The sequence below is a fragment of the Ipomoea triloba genome, chromosome 3 (assembly GCF_003576645.1).
Source record: "Ipomoea triloba cultivar NCNSP0323 chromosome 3, ASM357664v1".
Taxonomy (NCBI): Eukaryota; Viridiplantae; Streptophyta; class Magnoliopsida; order Solanales; family Convolvulaceae; genus Ipomoea; species Ipomoea triloba.
The window spans coordinates 14,029,507-14,043,317 of NC_044918.1; the positions used below are offsets into that span (position 1 = coordinate 14,029,507).

General features: G+C 36.4%; 4 protein-coding genes across 7 annotated transcripts; 3 read left to right on the top strand and 1 right to left on the bottom strand.

Moving 5' to 3' along the window:
- The first annotated feature begins 1,295 nt into the window (after positions 1-1,295).
- On the top strand, positions 1,296-2,246 carry LOC116011914 (ethylene-responsive transcription factor 5-like). The gene has a single exon (XM_031251347.1). The coding sequence runs from the start codon at positions 1,324-1,326 to the stop codon at positions 2,089-2,091; it is 768 nt and encodes a 255-aa protein (XP_031107207.1). The 5' UTR covers positions 1,296-1,323; the 3' UTR covers positions 2,092-2,246.
- Positions 2,247-3,845: 1,599 nt separating this feature from the next.
- LOC116012139 (WD repeat-containing protein WRAP73) lies at positions 3,846-7,403 on the bottom strand. Its single transcript, XM_031251614.1, has 6 exons — positions 7,099-7,403; positions 5,817-6,305; positions 5,254-5,475; positions 5,098-5,170; positions 4,730-4,840; positions 3,846-4,581 (listed from the first exon to the last, which is right to left on the bottom strand). The coding sequence occupies exons 1-6, from the start codon at positions 7,213-7,215 to the stop codon at positions 4,214-4,216; spliced, it is 1,380 nt and encodes a 459-aa protein (XP_031107474.1). The 5' UTR covers positions 7,216-7,403; the 3' UTR covers positions 3,846-4,213.
- A 54-nt stretch (positions 7,404-7,457) lies between these two features.
- LOC116012140 (ubiquinol-cytochrome-c reductase complex assembly factor 1-like) lies at positions 7,458-11,349 on the top strand. 4 transcript variants are annotated; one of them, XM_031251615.1, is made up of 8 exons: positions 7,458-7,734; positions 7,836-8,013; positions 8,656-8,869; positions 9,300-9,466; positions 9,696-9,820; positions 10,089-10,149; positions 10,438-10,486; positions 10,907-11,349. In XM_031251615.1, the coding sequence occupies exons 2-8, from the start codon at positions 7,846-7,848 to the stop codon at positions 10,966-10,968; spliced, it is 846 nt and encodes a 281-aa protein (XP_031107475.1). In that variant the 5' UTR covers positions 7,458-7,734; positions 7,836-7,845; the 3' UTR covers positions 10,969-11,349. The 4 variants fall into 4 exon arrangements, with proteins under 4 accessions (XP_031107475.1, XP_031107477.1, XP_031107476.1 ...); XM_031251617.1 differs by having other exon boundaries at positions 7,836-8,002; XM_031251616.1 differs by having other exon boundaries at positions 7,843-8,013.
- A 570-nt stretch (positions 11,350-11,919) lies between these two features.
- LOC116012940 (F-box protein At5g07610-like) lies at positions 11,920-13,173 on the top strand. The gene has a single exon (XM_031252607.1). It carries the CDS (start codon positions 11,920-11,922, stop codon positions 13,171-13,173), a length of 1,254 nt encoding a protein of 417 aa, XP_031108467.1.
- Positions 13,174-13,811: the final 638 nt, after the last annotated feature.

Consider the following 13,811-nt stretch of genomic DNA (forward strand, 5'->3'; position numbering starts at 1 on the left):
CATACGAGAGGGGGTTTGAACTCTTGACATCTCTTAATAAACGAGAGTTTAATTCTCAATTAGAAAAATTCATCTTACACATAATTTTCTAACATAATTCTCATACAAATAAAACAATCATGGGAGACAATAACCTCTTCTGGGAGTTCTGGGTCTAAAAAAAAATTAAAACAATCCTACGAACTTACAACTATATTGCTGGCAACTTAGCATGTTTATTACTAAGTAATTACTTAGGCTTTGCAGATTCTAATAATGCCCTCATTTTCAAAATGCAAGTAAATGCATGTCACGCATGATGTTCGTAAGTAGGTGGTAGATATATATATATATATATATATTCCATATCGTCCTTAATTAATATATAGGAACGTTTCTTGATTTTGAGAATAACTTTACAAATATTAAGGAATTGAAGCAACACAAATGTCTTTTAACAAAGTCACGAGACCAAATTGTACATCCTAACCCAGCTCATATATTTCTCGAGGAAAACAACCACTAACCTATTCATTAATTAATTAGAAAATAAGTTGCTACAAAAAGGTGACCGACTGAATAAAATATGTCACACGTAATATTCTTAGTGTAGTGTAATTTATTTACGGGTTCACTCAGTGCACATCTTCAAGTAAAATTTTACCCTATCACATACAACCGTAGCATTACATATAAAGACTGAATTGTCTCCTAAATGCAACTTAATTGATTGATCAATTCAAATAAATTAATAAATTAATTTCACCAGTAAATAAATAGTACAGATTTTTTGGGAAAACCCCAGCAACCAGTTTGGTCAGAAGATTGGCTTGTTAACTACAAAGTTTCAAGCTCTACTTTTCGTGGAAGCTGTGTATCGACTTTCTCGATTTGAACCAGTCAGTTATGAACAACTTATATTGGTTTACCTGAGAGCGATATATATTTCACACCGATCGAATTAGTCGCAATTAGCTTAACAACCGCAAAGTTCTTAGGGCAACTTCAACGGAGTTGGTTGAACACTTGACTTGATAAGTATAAAGTACAAGTTCAACTTATCGTGTTGCCTATTAATCTTCTCGGCTTAAGCCAATTATCTATGGACAATTTAGACTAATTTACCTGATTATATTTTCATGGATTTTCACAATTGGGATCCAATCATCCAAAGACTGCGCTAACCTATGTTATTTTCATTCTCCATGTACATAGCCAGCCGCCACTCTTTTGTTAACACCTAAAACACCTATAAATATATGTCATATGATAATTCATATCTGTCATTTCTATAGCTGCATATACATACAAAGTTACAAACACAAATACATATATCATATATGCATGATGATGGCCACTCAAGACGAGGGTATAACGTTGGAGCTGATACGCCAACACCTTCTCGGAGACTTTGCTACCTCGACGGCCACGACGTCGGAGGCCTTCATCGACAACCTTAACTTCTGTTTCCCAGACAATAATCTCTTCACCAACCCACAAATCGCAACCGATTTTTCAACCGAACTTGTTCCGTTACAATTTACGGATCAAGATTTTTTTAGTGGAACGAATTTCTTCTCTATAAAGTTCGAATTTTGTAATTCGGACTTAACTGAGTTAAATCAACCTGACTTGCCTAGTGTCCCTTATTTTAACCCGCACCTCAATTTTCCCCAGTTTTATGAAACCAAACCCGACATTTTTGAAGACAAGATGTCAGGCGTGAAAGAACAGCAAACACCGCCCGCTCCAAATCCAATCTTGACAGAACATGTCTCTTGGATTTCAAGCGGGCAGGGCGAATATGGGTCGGGTTTTTCGTGTGCTAGTCGCCCCGGAAAAGGGAGGTATTACAGAGGGGTTAGGAGGCGGCCGTGGGGAAAATACGCGGCGGAAATCCGAGATCCGACCCGGAAAGGATGCCGGATATGGCTGGGGACTTACGATAACGAAGTGGACGCGGCACGCGCTTACGACTGCGCGGCATTCAAGATGAGAGGTAGCAAGGCGATTCTGAACTTCCCGATGGACGCCGGAAAGGCGTTGCCGCCGGCCAAAGTTAACCGGAAACGGAGGAAGGAAAGCAAGAGCAAAATGGCGGTAAAAGATTGACAGTTGATGTTGGAAATACAGTTAAGTTCTATCTACGTACGGCCAGAAACTGTAATCTAAAAATGTGAAAACTGTTTAATTTCTTTTTTTTTTTTTTTTTTTTCTATTTTCTTCCTTTATAACTCGAAATGTTTTAATTTCTAAAAATGTAAAAACTGGTGCATTGGTGTGTTTTATTGTGATGCATTTCCTAACATTATTAATGTGTTTATGCATATCTAATAGTGCATCTGCACCAACCACACGTTAAGCACTTAAGCCCTAAGTCCCTAACCCCTTGCCGCATTTGAACTGCATCTTATATATATAAATACACCATTTGTATAAGTAAGTTTAATATTTAGCATATTTCTACATAATGTCACTAATTTGAATAAGATGTGTACAAATTCTTGGTAATGACAAAATCATAAAAAGACAGAACATGAATCTTTCATGTATGATAATCTGTTTAGTGCAGTTTAATTTATCACTTCTATATAATTTGTAAATTATTATACATGAACAAAATTTATTCCATACACAGTTAGCGTAGACAGAATATTGAATATGAGATTTTTCTTGTAAAAAGAAAAAAAAGAAAAGACACAACTTAATTAGCCATTACGTACCCTCCCTATGTGGCCGGGGATATCTGTCGCATATTCCCCTAACACTATATATTAGATTTCATCAAGATATTTATTAATGTTTAGATGGTCCAATATATGATAGAATCAGGACAAATCTATCATTCATCAATTAGTCTTTTCATCATCTCATTTTTATTGTCATTAATCACACATACAATATAAGAACAGTTTCATCATATCACTCCAAAGAAATACTCTTTTTTTTTTTCAAATTATATTAAATATGGTACTGCATTCATAATATGTTGCACTTGCTAATTAAGACTTACTATTTACTTACAAATTAAATACATGCAACTTAATTACTTAAAAAGTATAGTTTATCGATATTTTTTTTGTATTTTTTTTTTTTGTGATGTGAAACTGTAAAAGACGAAGAGATTTTCATAAAGACAAACGCTTGCCAATCACAAAATATTTTATTGATGATAAAATACCTTTTACATATATAATCAAAAGAGATAATAATACACTTGTCACTCATTTATAAATTGCCTTATGATAGGATTAGTTTGGTTTTGCAATCCTATAACCTAATTAATAATTATTCTTTAGTCACCTCAGGCCGCAGCCACTAAATCCAAAATGAGTGACTTCATCCAACCAAGATATTTCATCTTTCAACCTCAAAAAATTTTATGTCGTAGGATACGATGATATTTTTTTTTTTGTTATGTTACCCTCCAATAATGACCCATAAGATGATGCTATTAGGATTATTAACAAAATGAGATATCAAGTCAATTTGTTTGACAATGCACCACCCCATCAAGATTGCTTTAGCCACTTTATGCCATTGTTATACCATAGATCATGTTTTATATCGCATTGTGAACCTAATACAAAAATTCTGTACCTTTAGTTAACACATTTTGTACCTATAGTTAACAGTTTTTGTACATATAAACAAATAACTTGATAATTACTGACACATAATATGATAGCTACAGGTGCAAAAACTATCAACTGCAAGTATAAAATGTGACAACTACAGATACAGAATCTGAAGGTTATTTTTGAACCAGGATCTACAATTAAGTTCAAACCACAAAAACAAAACTCCAATCCATTATACTTCATTGCATGTCATTTTCAAAGTACACATAAGATATACACAACAACTATAGTCAAGATCAAAGGTATTAATTCCAGAAAACATAATTTTGGGAATAGCTAATAATTTGTTATGTCATGATAGGACAGATGTATAAAGCATTCCATCAAAACTACAGTACATAATAAGCTGCATTTTCACAGGCTAAACAGTTTTGAAGGATATATCATACAGGTCCTTGCAACATCTGTGCTATAGAGCTTGTACATAAGTTACAGAAGCATAAAATGCATAATAATACAAATACAATCAGTTTGAAGCCTGGGAAAGAAGCTCTTGATAGATCCCTCCTTACGATCCCCGAGAAGAACGAAAATCTCGTAATCCCATTGGTCATTAATGCTTTTAAGTGCAGAGATCAGTAATACATTATTCATCAGTCCTCTGAGCTGTAGTCACTGGATTCTTGTAGTAATGGTACAGCAGCACAGCAAAACAGCTCCTTGTCTTTTAGGAGAAGGCAGCTGCCATCCGAACTCCATTTCAGATCGAGAACAGAAAACTGAGGAAGAGGGACGTTTATGCAATAAGCGCCCGAGGGTGTCCACATGTAGAAATGGGGGCTTCCGGTACATAAAACTAGGCGTGTGCAACAAGGGTCCCAAGCTACTGCTCTAACGGGATCCTTTTGTATCAAGATGGCAGCTAGCTCGAGATGATGTATGTCCCATATCCACAGGACGGTTGGCATGCTGTCATTGCGAGTGCATATATATTGACTGTCGGGGCTCCACGACATCAGGCCTGCCCAAAAGAAGAGAAGACTATAGATCCTGCTTAACGGTATAACAAACTTAAATGACTTGAAAAAGGATTTTGCAATATTATTATAGGCAGAGGATTTGTATGGGTTCGTGACTGAATAAGTTATTTGCATCGGAAACAGCCTTACCAATTCCCTGTTTGGGGTTTGGTTTATCCGCAGCAGGTTTTTGAGAAGGGAGTGTAATAGGCACTTCCATAACATCATACCTGACTTGAATTTGTCTTTCGGGAGCATTATCTAGAAAAAAAAAGGCAAAATAAGTCCAACCTTTCTATTTCATACATGTAGGTGCTTTGTAGTCTGAGGTAACCAACAACGAATCAAAGTGAAATGCAAATAGGAAAGACCCTTAAAGAAATAGATTTTGAATTTGTAATTAAATATGTTACTCAGGCAGCAATGTATTTTGCCTTCAAAGGCTTCAATTGAAATTCGAGATGACAGAAAGGAGTGGAAAAAGTAGAGAATATTTTTCCACGGACCCTAATGTTTACCATTATTGTGATGGGAAAAATCATCGCTCAATGATAATTCTGACATATCAAGTTGCAATGGCTCATCTACTTCCTGAAAGGTAAAAGAGAACTTTAGAATGCCTTCCAAAACAAAAAATGTCCCGTATCTGCACCAGTAAATGAGAAGGTATTCACCTTAAAAACAGCAGCACCGCAAGGACCTCGAACAGCTGACAAGTGCACAAATTCTGCAAATACTTTCCATGTCAAGTGATTCAAAACTCGTAGCATTTGGTCATAACTACCTACAGCTAAATACTGGCTGCAAGGTGACCATGAAAGACTTTTCACACCCAGACCGCTCTCATATGCTTGATATTTGGCCAGACATCGCCCATCTGGTGAATATACCAAAACCTAAAGGAAAGCAGAAGCAGCATACTTATGAAACCCCATACAATAACTGTACTGTGTCTGAAGTATTGTAACAATGTGTTTTTGTCTATTTGTTTGAAAGATACACAGAGGTTTCCAAGTCCACTGATAAATCAGCCACATGTCTAATGGTTGATCAACTTCACTAATAAAAATTAGAAGAATAAAATGAAGCCCAGATAATTAACACAACAGTCCAACTCTCAGGAAATACAAGGGAAATTATTCTCATAATTCATTTATCAAATCAGTAAAATAATGAGAATGTAAAGTCTTGACAGAAGGAGAATTCATAGTCATAAAAAGAGCATTGAAGGTAGCACCTTATATTCAAGAGGAGAATCCCAGATTACTATGGCACTATCATCAGGTGACCATTGTATATCAGCCAAATCCAATGTATCTACAGCGAAAACACCCATTATCTCCCATGTATGGCAAGACAGCAGATTGACATAGTCCTTGCAATCACGTCTTGTGCAAATTGCAGCAAATTTTCCATCCTTGGTGAAGGATACTCCCTTCGAACCATGCTTTGGCCATTGCACATGTATGCATGCAGTGTTGAGTAGTGACCAAACAGTTAACCGTAGTTGGAATTCAGATGTAGTCAATATGTGTCGACTGTCAGGGCTCCACCTAGCATAGGAAATACCAGCAGGACCTTCATCTATCTTACATGTCCATTCAGGTTGCGTCAGTGACCATGCTTGGATCATTGGTCTCTTGTAAAGACCACAAAGGATGTACTGTGAATCAAGTGCCCATTCAATGTATGTAATCTTATCCAAGCATGAAAATAGTTGCACCACCTATTGCACAAACAGAGATAACAACAGCATTTTTTCAGTTCCTAAACCGTAAAACCATATGCAACTTAATAATAGCTTCCTGAAATTTCATTTTTACTTCATTATTATGTCCCTCTCAGAATAGATATTGAAATGTTCTCTAACTTTCAAAAATCACTCCCAAGCAAGACTTTTTACTGATAAAACTCGACCGTGTTTTCGCATTTACTGGATTACAGAAACTACAGGTAGTTCACAACCAAAATGCGTGTGCACACACCCATCTAGTGGCTGTGGCTGCGGGTTTACCTCGTCATCCAAATATATATATATATATATATATATATATATATATATATATATGTATATGGGCAATGTTCACGTGTGAACTGCACAATCAGGCATTACAAAATGCACAATCTTAATATTACATATTACAAGATGCATAATAGGTAGTTCACACGGGAGAGGTGTATATATATATATATTCATTGTCACAGTACAAACCTCTTACCTCAAACCTCAAGGATGTAAAAATTTCTAAAGGTGCCAAATAAAAAAAGCTAGCTTATAATTATTTTTTTCCAATACATTCTAGCTATACAGTATACATTTTAGCTATCAACCCACTGAGCTTAGAACCAATAGTTTCCATAAAATTAAACCTTTTTTTTTTTTTTTTTTTTGCAGAACTCTACTGCCCTTGATACCGAGATAAAAACAGTTAATTCAAACGGCAAGCTATGGCTACCAGGAAAAATAAACAAAAATGTAAAAGATCAGCATTTTGATCTTGGGCAGAGAAAGGTCGTACCTTGAGTGAGAGAACATCCCGAATCACAAGGCGGTAATCAACGGCGACGGCGAGAAATCGAGCATTTGGAGAGAAAGCACACGGCCCAGATTGTTTAAACGCTTCTGTGAAGTCCATTGAAGCTCAAACCTAAGGGATTGTTTGCTTCAGCTGTCTGGGGAATTCACATTGCTAACTCTCTCTTGCTTTCAAGAGGTTTCCAAAGATTTCTGATTCGGAACAGTGGATCTGAACAGGCTTGTGGGATGCGTGATGGGGTTCAAGTAATCTTTGGATCTCTGTAAATCTGTAATGGAGAAGCGGTTAGTGGACAGTGAAGAGTAAAAAAGTGTGCCCTATTCAATTTTTGAAATTCACAGTTGCGCTACACTGAACCGGGTCAATTCAACCCCGGAACATTGATCCAAAATGCACTAATAGCACTTTTGGTCCCTCAACTTTTGAATTTTATCTATTTTGGTACACAACTTTAAATTTTCATTTCATAAGGATGGTTAGTTAATAAACGAATTAATAAGCCGGAGCACGGGATCTCCATTCTTCAGTTAACGGATTTTAGGGTTTAAGATTCTCGCAGTTCACCAAAATCTCAATACTGAAACAACGAGGAAATCTTCCAATAGCTCGAGCCTAAAGGTACGTTTTTAGTGCATATAAACTGAATTAAGCTTCACTATTTTTTTATTTTTATTTATTTTTAAAAAAAAAATTATACTAAGCAATGTTGTTTCTGATAGCTTGCAGAAAATGCTGCAGAGATGGAGCAGAGCTGTTACTCATTTGAGTAGGATTAACTCACAGAGGAGCATGGAATTGGGAAAAAATTTATATGCTTTATCGAGCCGAGGGCATTCGAAGGTTGCAGCGGCGGATGAGCCTGATGCTGTGGATTCCACTCAGAAAAGTAAAAATGAGGTTTTAATTCTAAAAGATCAATACTTTATGAGTTTATGTGGTTCTTGGGTAGATGTATGCATGGTATATGATCTGCTTCAAGAAGTTTGATAATCAATAGGTTTGGCGAATTGGCTGTGAAGTGTGTTTAGATATACCATTGGTTGGTTTGTTGATGGGGAGTTAATATTTTGAGTATTTGAGGTCTAATTTTACAATAATAAGTGAAATAAAAAGCTAATTGTTTTGGTTGGCAATTGAATCAAAGGATTTCATTGCAGCTTGAGGGTATGAAATCCTTGAAAATATAAGTCGAGGTCTTGTCTACTCTGTCCTCGTCATGCAACTTGAAATGTGAATTTTGACGCGTGTATCAACTAGAAGAAGAATGGCATCTTTGTAAAAAAAAATAAAAAATCATGTGTTTGGCATTTGAATAGGATCTTGGGCATACTCTTTCTTCAGCAACTTAAACTGCTTCTGGATGATTTTAACACATTCTGTTTTTTTTTATGGTTATACCCACGTGTTGAAGAAAATAGAGTTAATAAGACTTACATGCATTCACATGTATGTGTTTCTTGGGGAGTTGGTGATCATTTGCATTGCATCTCTATTGTCCAACTTGCTTGCTAATGCTAATACATAATGTCATTTACGCAGGTAAATTTAAATAAGATGTTTTGGTCTAAACCTTCTTCACTAGCCTTGCCCCCTGATTCGCCACAAAGGATAGAAGAGCCGCAATATGAGGGTATCAAGCATTTTATCCTGAAATTGATGCTGTTTTACAGTAAACAAAGCACAGCCATTCGAGGGGCCAATGTTATTTATCACCGCGTTACTCGTCAAGTTGATAGACCTGCTATATATGATGGTCAGTCTATCTCTGCTCTATTCCCAAACATGAACCCTTTCATAAAAAGTTGTAATCTTTTGAATATGGCAACATAGAGAGAGACCAACTTCATGATTTTTTATTTTTATTTTTCTAAAAATTTTCCACTTAGCCCTCTTATGGAATTCAGCAAGGAGAGTCTGTTACAAGTAACTTTATGTAGCTTTGTTCTAATAAAAATCATATGTGCAAAAGCACCGCAAAAAATCCGTGTCACTTAGTTATGCATAGAATGTGTGCTAATAGGTAGCCCAACAATTTTCTAACGACCTTTCAATGACTTGATTACCTCTTCATATTTCACAATAAAACAAGTGTTATGAATTGTTTAGTCTGAAAAGGTAAACTCTCTCTTTCTATGCTTTCTTCCTCCATAACCAAAAAGCTAACTTGAACCTATATATTGCAGTATTTAGCTTGGAAAAAACATTTAAAACAACATTCTCCTTGCTTGTTCTTCATATGTGGCTATGCTTGCGACGCTTAAAAGAAGAAGGAAAGGATGGTTCTGAGCTGGGACAATATTTGTATGAGATGTACAATCATGATCTGGAGTTGAGAGTTTCTAAAGCTGGGGTAGTTATTGAACTTCTATCCTCTTGACATTCTTTTGTCAATGATTCTTGTTCTAGATTGATTTTGTTTCTTTACATGCCAATAGTTTCAAAGGATACTCAGCTTTGAAATAAACTATTCACATTACAAATTTAAGGGCAAAACCTTCATCAGAATGGACATACTCATTCCAAATTAAAACCTTTTCAAGCATCTTTGTTCATGTCCTTTATCCTACTTGAAATTGCAGGTCAACTTATTATTGAGTAAATGGATGAAGGAATTAGAGAAGATATTTTATGGCAACATTGTAGCTTATGATGCTGCCATTCTTCCTGAGGCAAAGCCAGATGAGTTGCAAAATGTGATTTGGAGGTAAAGCATCAGGGTGTTAGTTCAATAAAATATGATCTTTCTCATGTATTTTTGTAATCAACACGCCTTTTTTTGGAACATCAACTTCATATGCACACATCTGAATCATTCCTTCATACTTTAGCAATTTGACTGTTTTCAACAGCTGAGAATTATGAATGTTAAATTTTAGCAAGAAGCATTGATATTTGAGGTTTAGTGTAGATTTCATATATATTATATAGTTTAACAATGTTGCCTGAACTAGTTATTCTTTGTTTATTTATAGGAATGTATTCTCCGATGATGGCACATTAACACCTGATGGTCCTGCCTTGCTTCCTGTCCAGGCAAGTTCTCATTTTTTTGCCACATTCTATTTTACATGTGCCCCTTAATATCACTAGCCCTCAACTTGTATTTGTTATTGTAAGAAATATGCTACTCTTGATCTTAGCTGAATGTAGAAATGGACATTATTATGTATACCCTGCTTATAATTGTGTACATTTCTTAAGATTCAGATAATATTCTTTTCTACTTTTTTTTTTTTGTCTTATACTTTCTTTTTTACCCCTCCTGTAAGATTGGAATTTTTTTTTCTGTTTGATTTATTTTCCATTAAATATAAATTGCAGGCTATGTCAAGATATGTTCGTCGAGAAGCCAACTGTCTGTCATTGACAGGTATGTCATGTAATCACATATGTAATGGTGTCTAATTCATTTTTTCGATAACTAGCAATAGCTTCTGTGGATTTTCTACTTCTTGTCCTTTGAGTGGAGGACCTTTTGTGTTTGCATGAATTAGTCTTCCACCATTGATGACACATTAATTTAAACAAGAACCCCACCCCTCTCCCCAACACACACCCACCCACCCACCCGGTCAACCGCCAAATGTAGTAGATAAGCTATTGAGCAATCATGTAGGGGCAATACGAAGGAAATAAAATAATAAACCTCTTGAAAGACGTTCACATCCCAAGGTGAAACCCTACTTTATTATTCAACGAGGAATGGAAGTTGTCTCTGTCATTGATTGTTGGATGTGCCAATCTTAAGAAATCTCCCTTTATTTTACTAACGAGGCTCTTGGATGGACAGATAAAGCTGCTGTGTTTTCTGGGAACTTCATGTTCACCCCATTGGAAGGAATAAAAAATTGATTTCGCAAGCAGTTAGCGATGAAAATGAGATCAGCATCCAATGAAATTATGCAGCTTAGCCATTAATTCACAGTACATTTCAAGACCCTATTTACAGCCTATTGAAGTAGGTTACTGAATACATAGGCAAGTAATATAAGGTTCCCTATCCCATATTTTACCTGAAAGATATTTCTCAGTTTTCATTATTTGTGTTGATGGGAATAATCTGTTGGCTTCTTTAACCCAACTCGCAAAGTTTAGCAGAAAATGTAAGACGTTTGTTTTTGACAAATATTCATTGTAACGATTCTATGAACAATTATACCTATTTGATGTAAATTCTTTACCAGTTTGAGAATGGGAAATGGTCATTCCTTCTGTTGAGCTTTTCTGGGGAAATTATTCCTTGCAATTTTAAGGATGCAACTTTCAAGGAGATCTTTGATTTTTTACATTGAATCCATCTTATGTGTTTGATTATATATGATTTCTTGCCTTCTCTTTATATGTAGATGCTGTTTTTCTGCTTTTTGCAACCAAATTATTTTTATCAAAATCTGATGGGAGGAAACTTCTTGCTCTGCAAGCTGACCCTGAAGCCAAAGAGGATTTAACGCCTCAAAATGGGTGACTGAGTGAGTGGAGCATAATTCTTGTACCAGAAAGTCACAAGTTCAATTCTTGTCAACACCTTCTTGGTCGAGCTTGTCTTACTTCTCTTGTGTAGTTTGAGAGCTATTACGCAATAGTAGGGTTTATATATATATATATATATATATATATATATATATATATATAGAGAGAGAGAGAGAGAGGATGGTAAGTGAAACAAAAGTTCTTCAAATGAATGAAGTCAACTCAACCATTTCACAAGCTTGCAAAGCAATCTTAATACAAAACCATACCTTAAATAGCCTCCTTTCCCTCAACACATAATCCAAACCATCTTTCTTCTCTTCTACTCTTGAAATGAAGCTCAGAATCAAGATAACCAAATCAGCCAAGCAAACTGCATCGGCTGAACGAGTTTCCTCCCTAGATGACCTCTTACTCGAGATATTGCTACGTCTACCTATCAGATCTCTCATTCGTTTCAAGTGTGTATCTAAACGCTGGCTCTCTCTTATAACCAACCCGAGATTTTCTATACTCAGAAACCCCAACCCTAACCCCGCAGTAGGCTTGTTCTTGCGTTGCCAAGTTTTTGGCACCAAACCAGATTATGATTACATCCATTTGGGCACTCATAGCCACACAAATCCTCCATTCAAGAAGCTTAGATTCACTTATGAGCCTTCTGGCATTTACATTCTCCAATCCTGCAATGGACTGCTGCTCTGCAGAAGCTTTCTTGCTTCGCAAAGTAAACGCAAGTACTATGTTTACAACCCCACCACAAAACATTTCTCCACTCTCCCAAAAACATGTCTTGTGACTAAAACATCCAATGCTGTCCATGAAATGAGCCCGGCTTTTAACCCTCGACAGTCAGCCCTCTACAAGGTTGTCTGTGTTTCCAAGATCATTCGCGGGATGAGCTTAGCTTTTGACCCTGCAAGCTCGCCTCACTACAAAGTTGTCTGCATTCGTGACTCTGAGTCTGCTCGTGACCATTATGAGATCGAGGTTTTTCCATCAGAAACCGGGCACTGGAGAGCAGTGGGTGATCCATTCCTCTCCAATGTCTGTTTCAGAAACAGCGTGTACTGGAATGGCACGATACATTGGATTAGTACTTGGGAATTTACCATTTTGTCTTTTAACGTTTATCAGGAAACGAGGGGAACAATGCCTGCTCCTGCTCCACCTCCTCGCGAAGGGGGACGTGTTGGTTACTTCGGGGAGTCGTGTGGACACTTGCATCTCGTTGCGGTTTATGAGCCCCCGGGGGACAGATTTGATGTGCATGAGATGAAGAGTGACTGCTCTGAGTGGTTTGTGAAGTACAGAGTTGATGCTAAACAGGTTTTTGCTGCACTTCCTGAGATGAGATCAGACTGGGATGATTTTTATGCATTCTCCATTTTTTGTCTGGTACGAGGTAAGACAGGACAGGATAATGATTCTTTCCTCGTACTGCAAACCCCAGGGAAGGCCATCAGGTTCAATCTTGTGGATGGGAGTTTTGACAAGATTTGCGATTTGGAGGATTCCCAGGAACATGGCTCTTTAAGAAACCTTGAACATGCTTTCCAATATGTTGAGTCTCTTTGTTGTGTTTGAATCCATGTCAACTCCTAGTACCTGCAAGAATTGTTATATAAATACTCAGTCATTTTTTGTTTTGAATTCGATCCCTTGTGCGCACATGTATACTAGGATTTGACCGGTGAGTTGATTGTGCGACTCGCGGTTTACCTCGGACTTACGATTAATCTGACAAAACTGAGATTACTTAAGTTTTAAAAGATCCAATTTTTACTAAATCACAGCTAGAAATTACTACAATTACCCATCTCTATTAGTCCTTATCCGACATGTCATATCTTATTAGATACATAGATTCTTTATTAACTCTAATTGGGTCATTTAATTCACCCAAAAAATGATATATTTCAAGAGATGTCAAAACGGGCTAAAATTGTTAGTCCAATCCACTCACCATGCTTTTATTACGTGACATACTTTGATTTTTGTTGTCCACCAAAGTGGCGGGCTTGGCGGGTTGTAGGGGCAGTGGAGGTCAAGCCTTTTTAAACCTAAAAAATTGGTGGGCTTTAGCGAGCCCGATTACCCGCTTTGTCGGCTTATAAATTGTTGATTTTTAAAAATTTTATTTGAATTATGATTAAGAATTTGGTATATATATAAAGGATAAGACTAATTCCATTTGTACATTTTGAGTAATTTGTATTTATTGT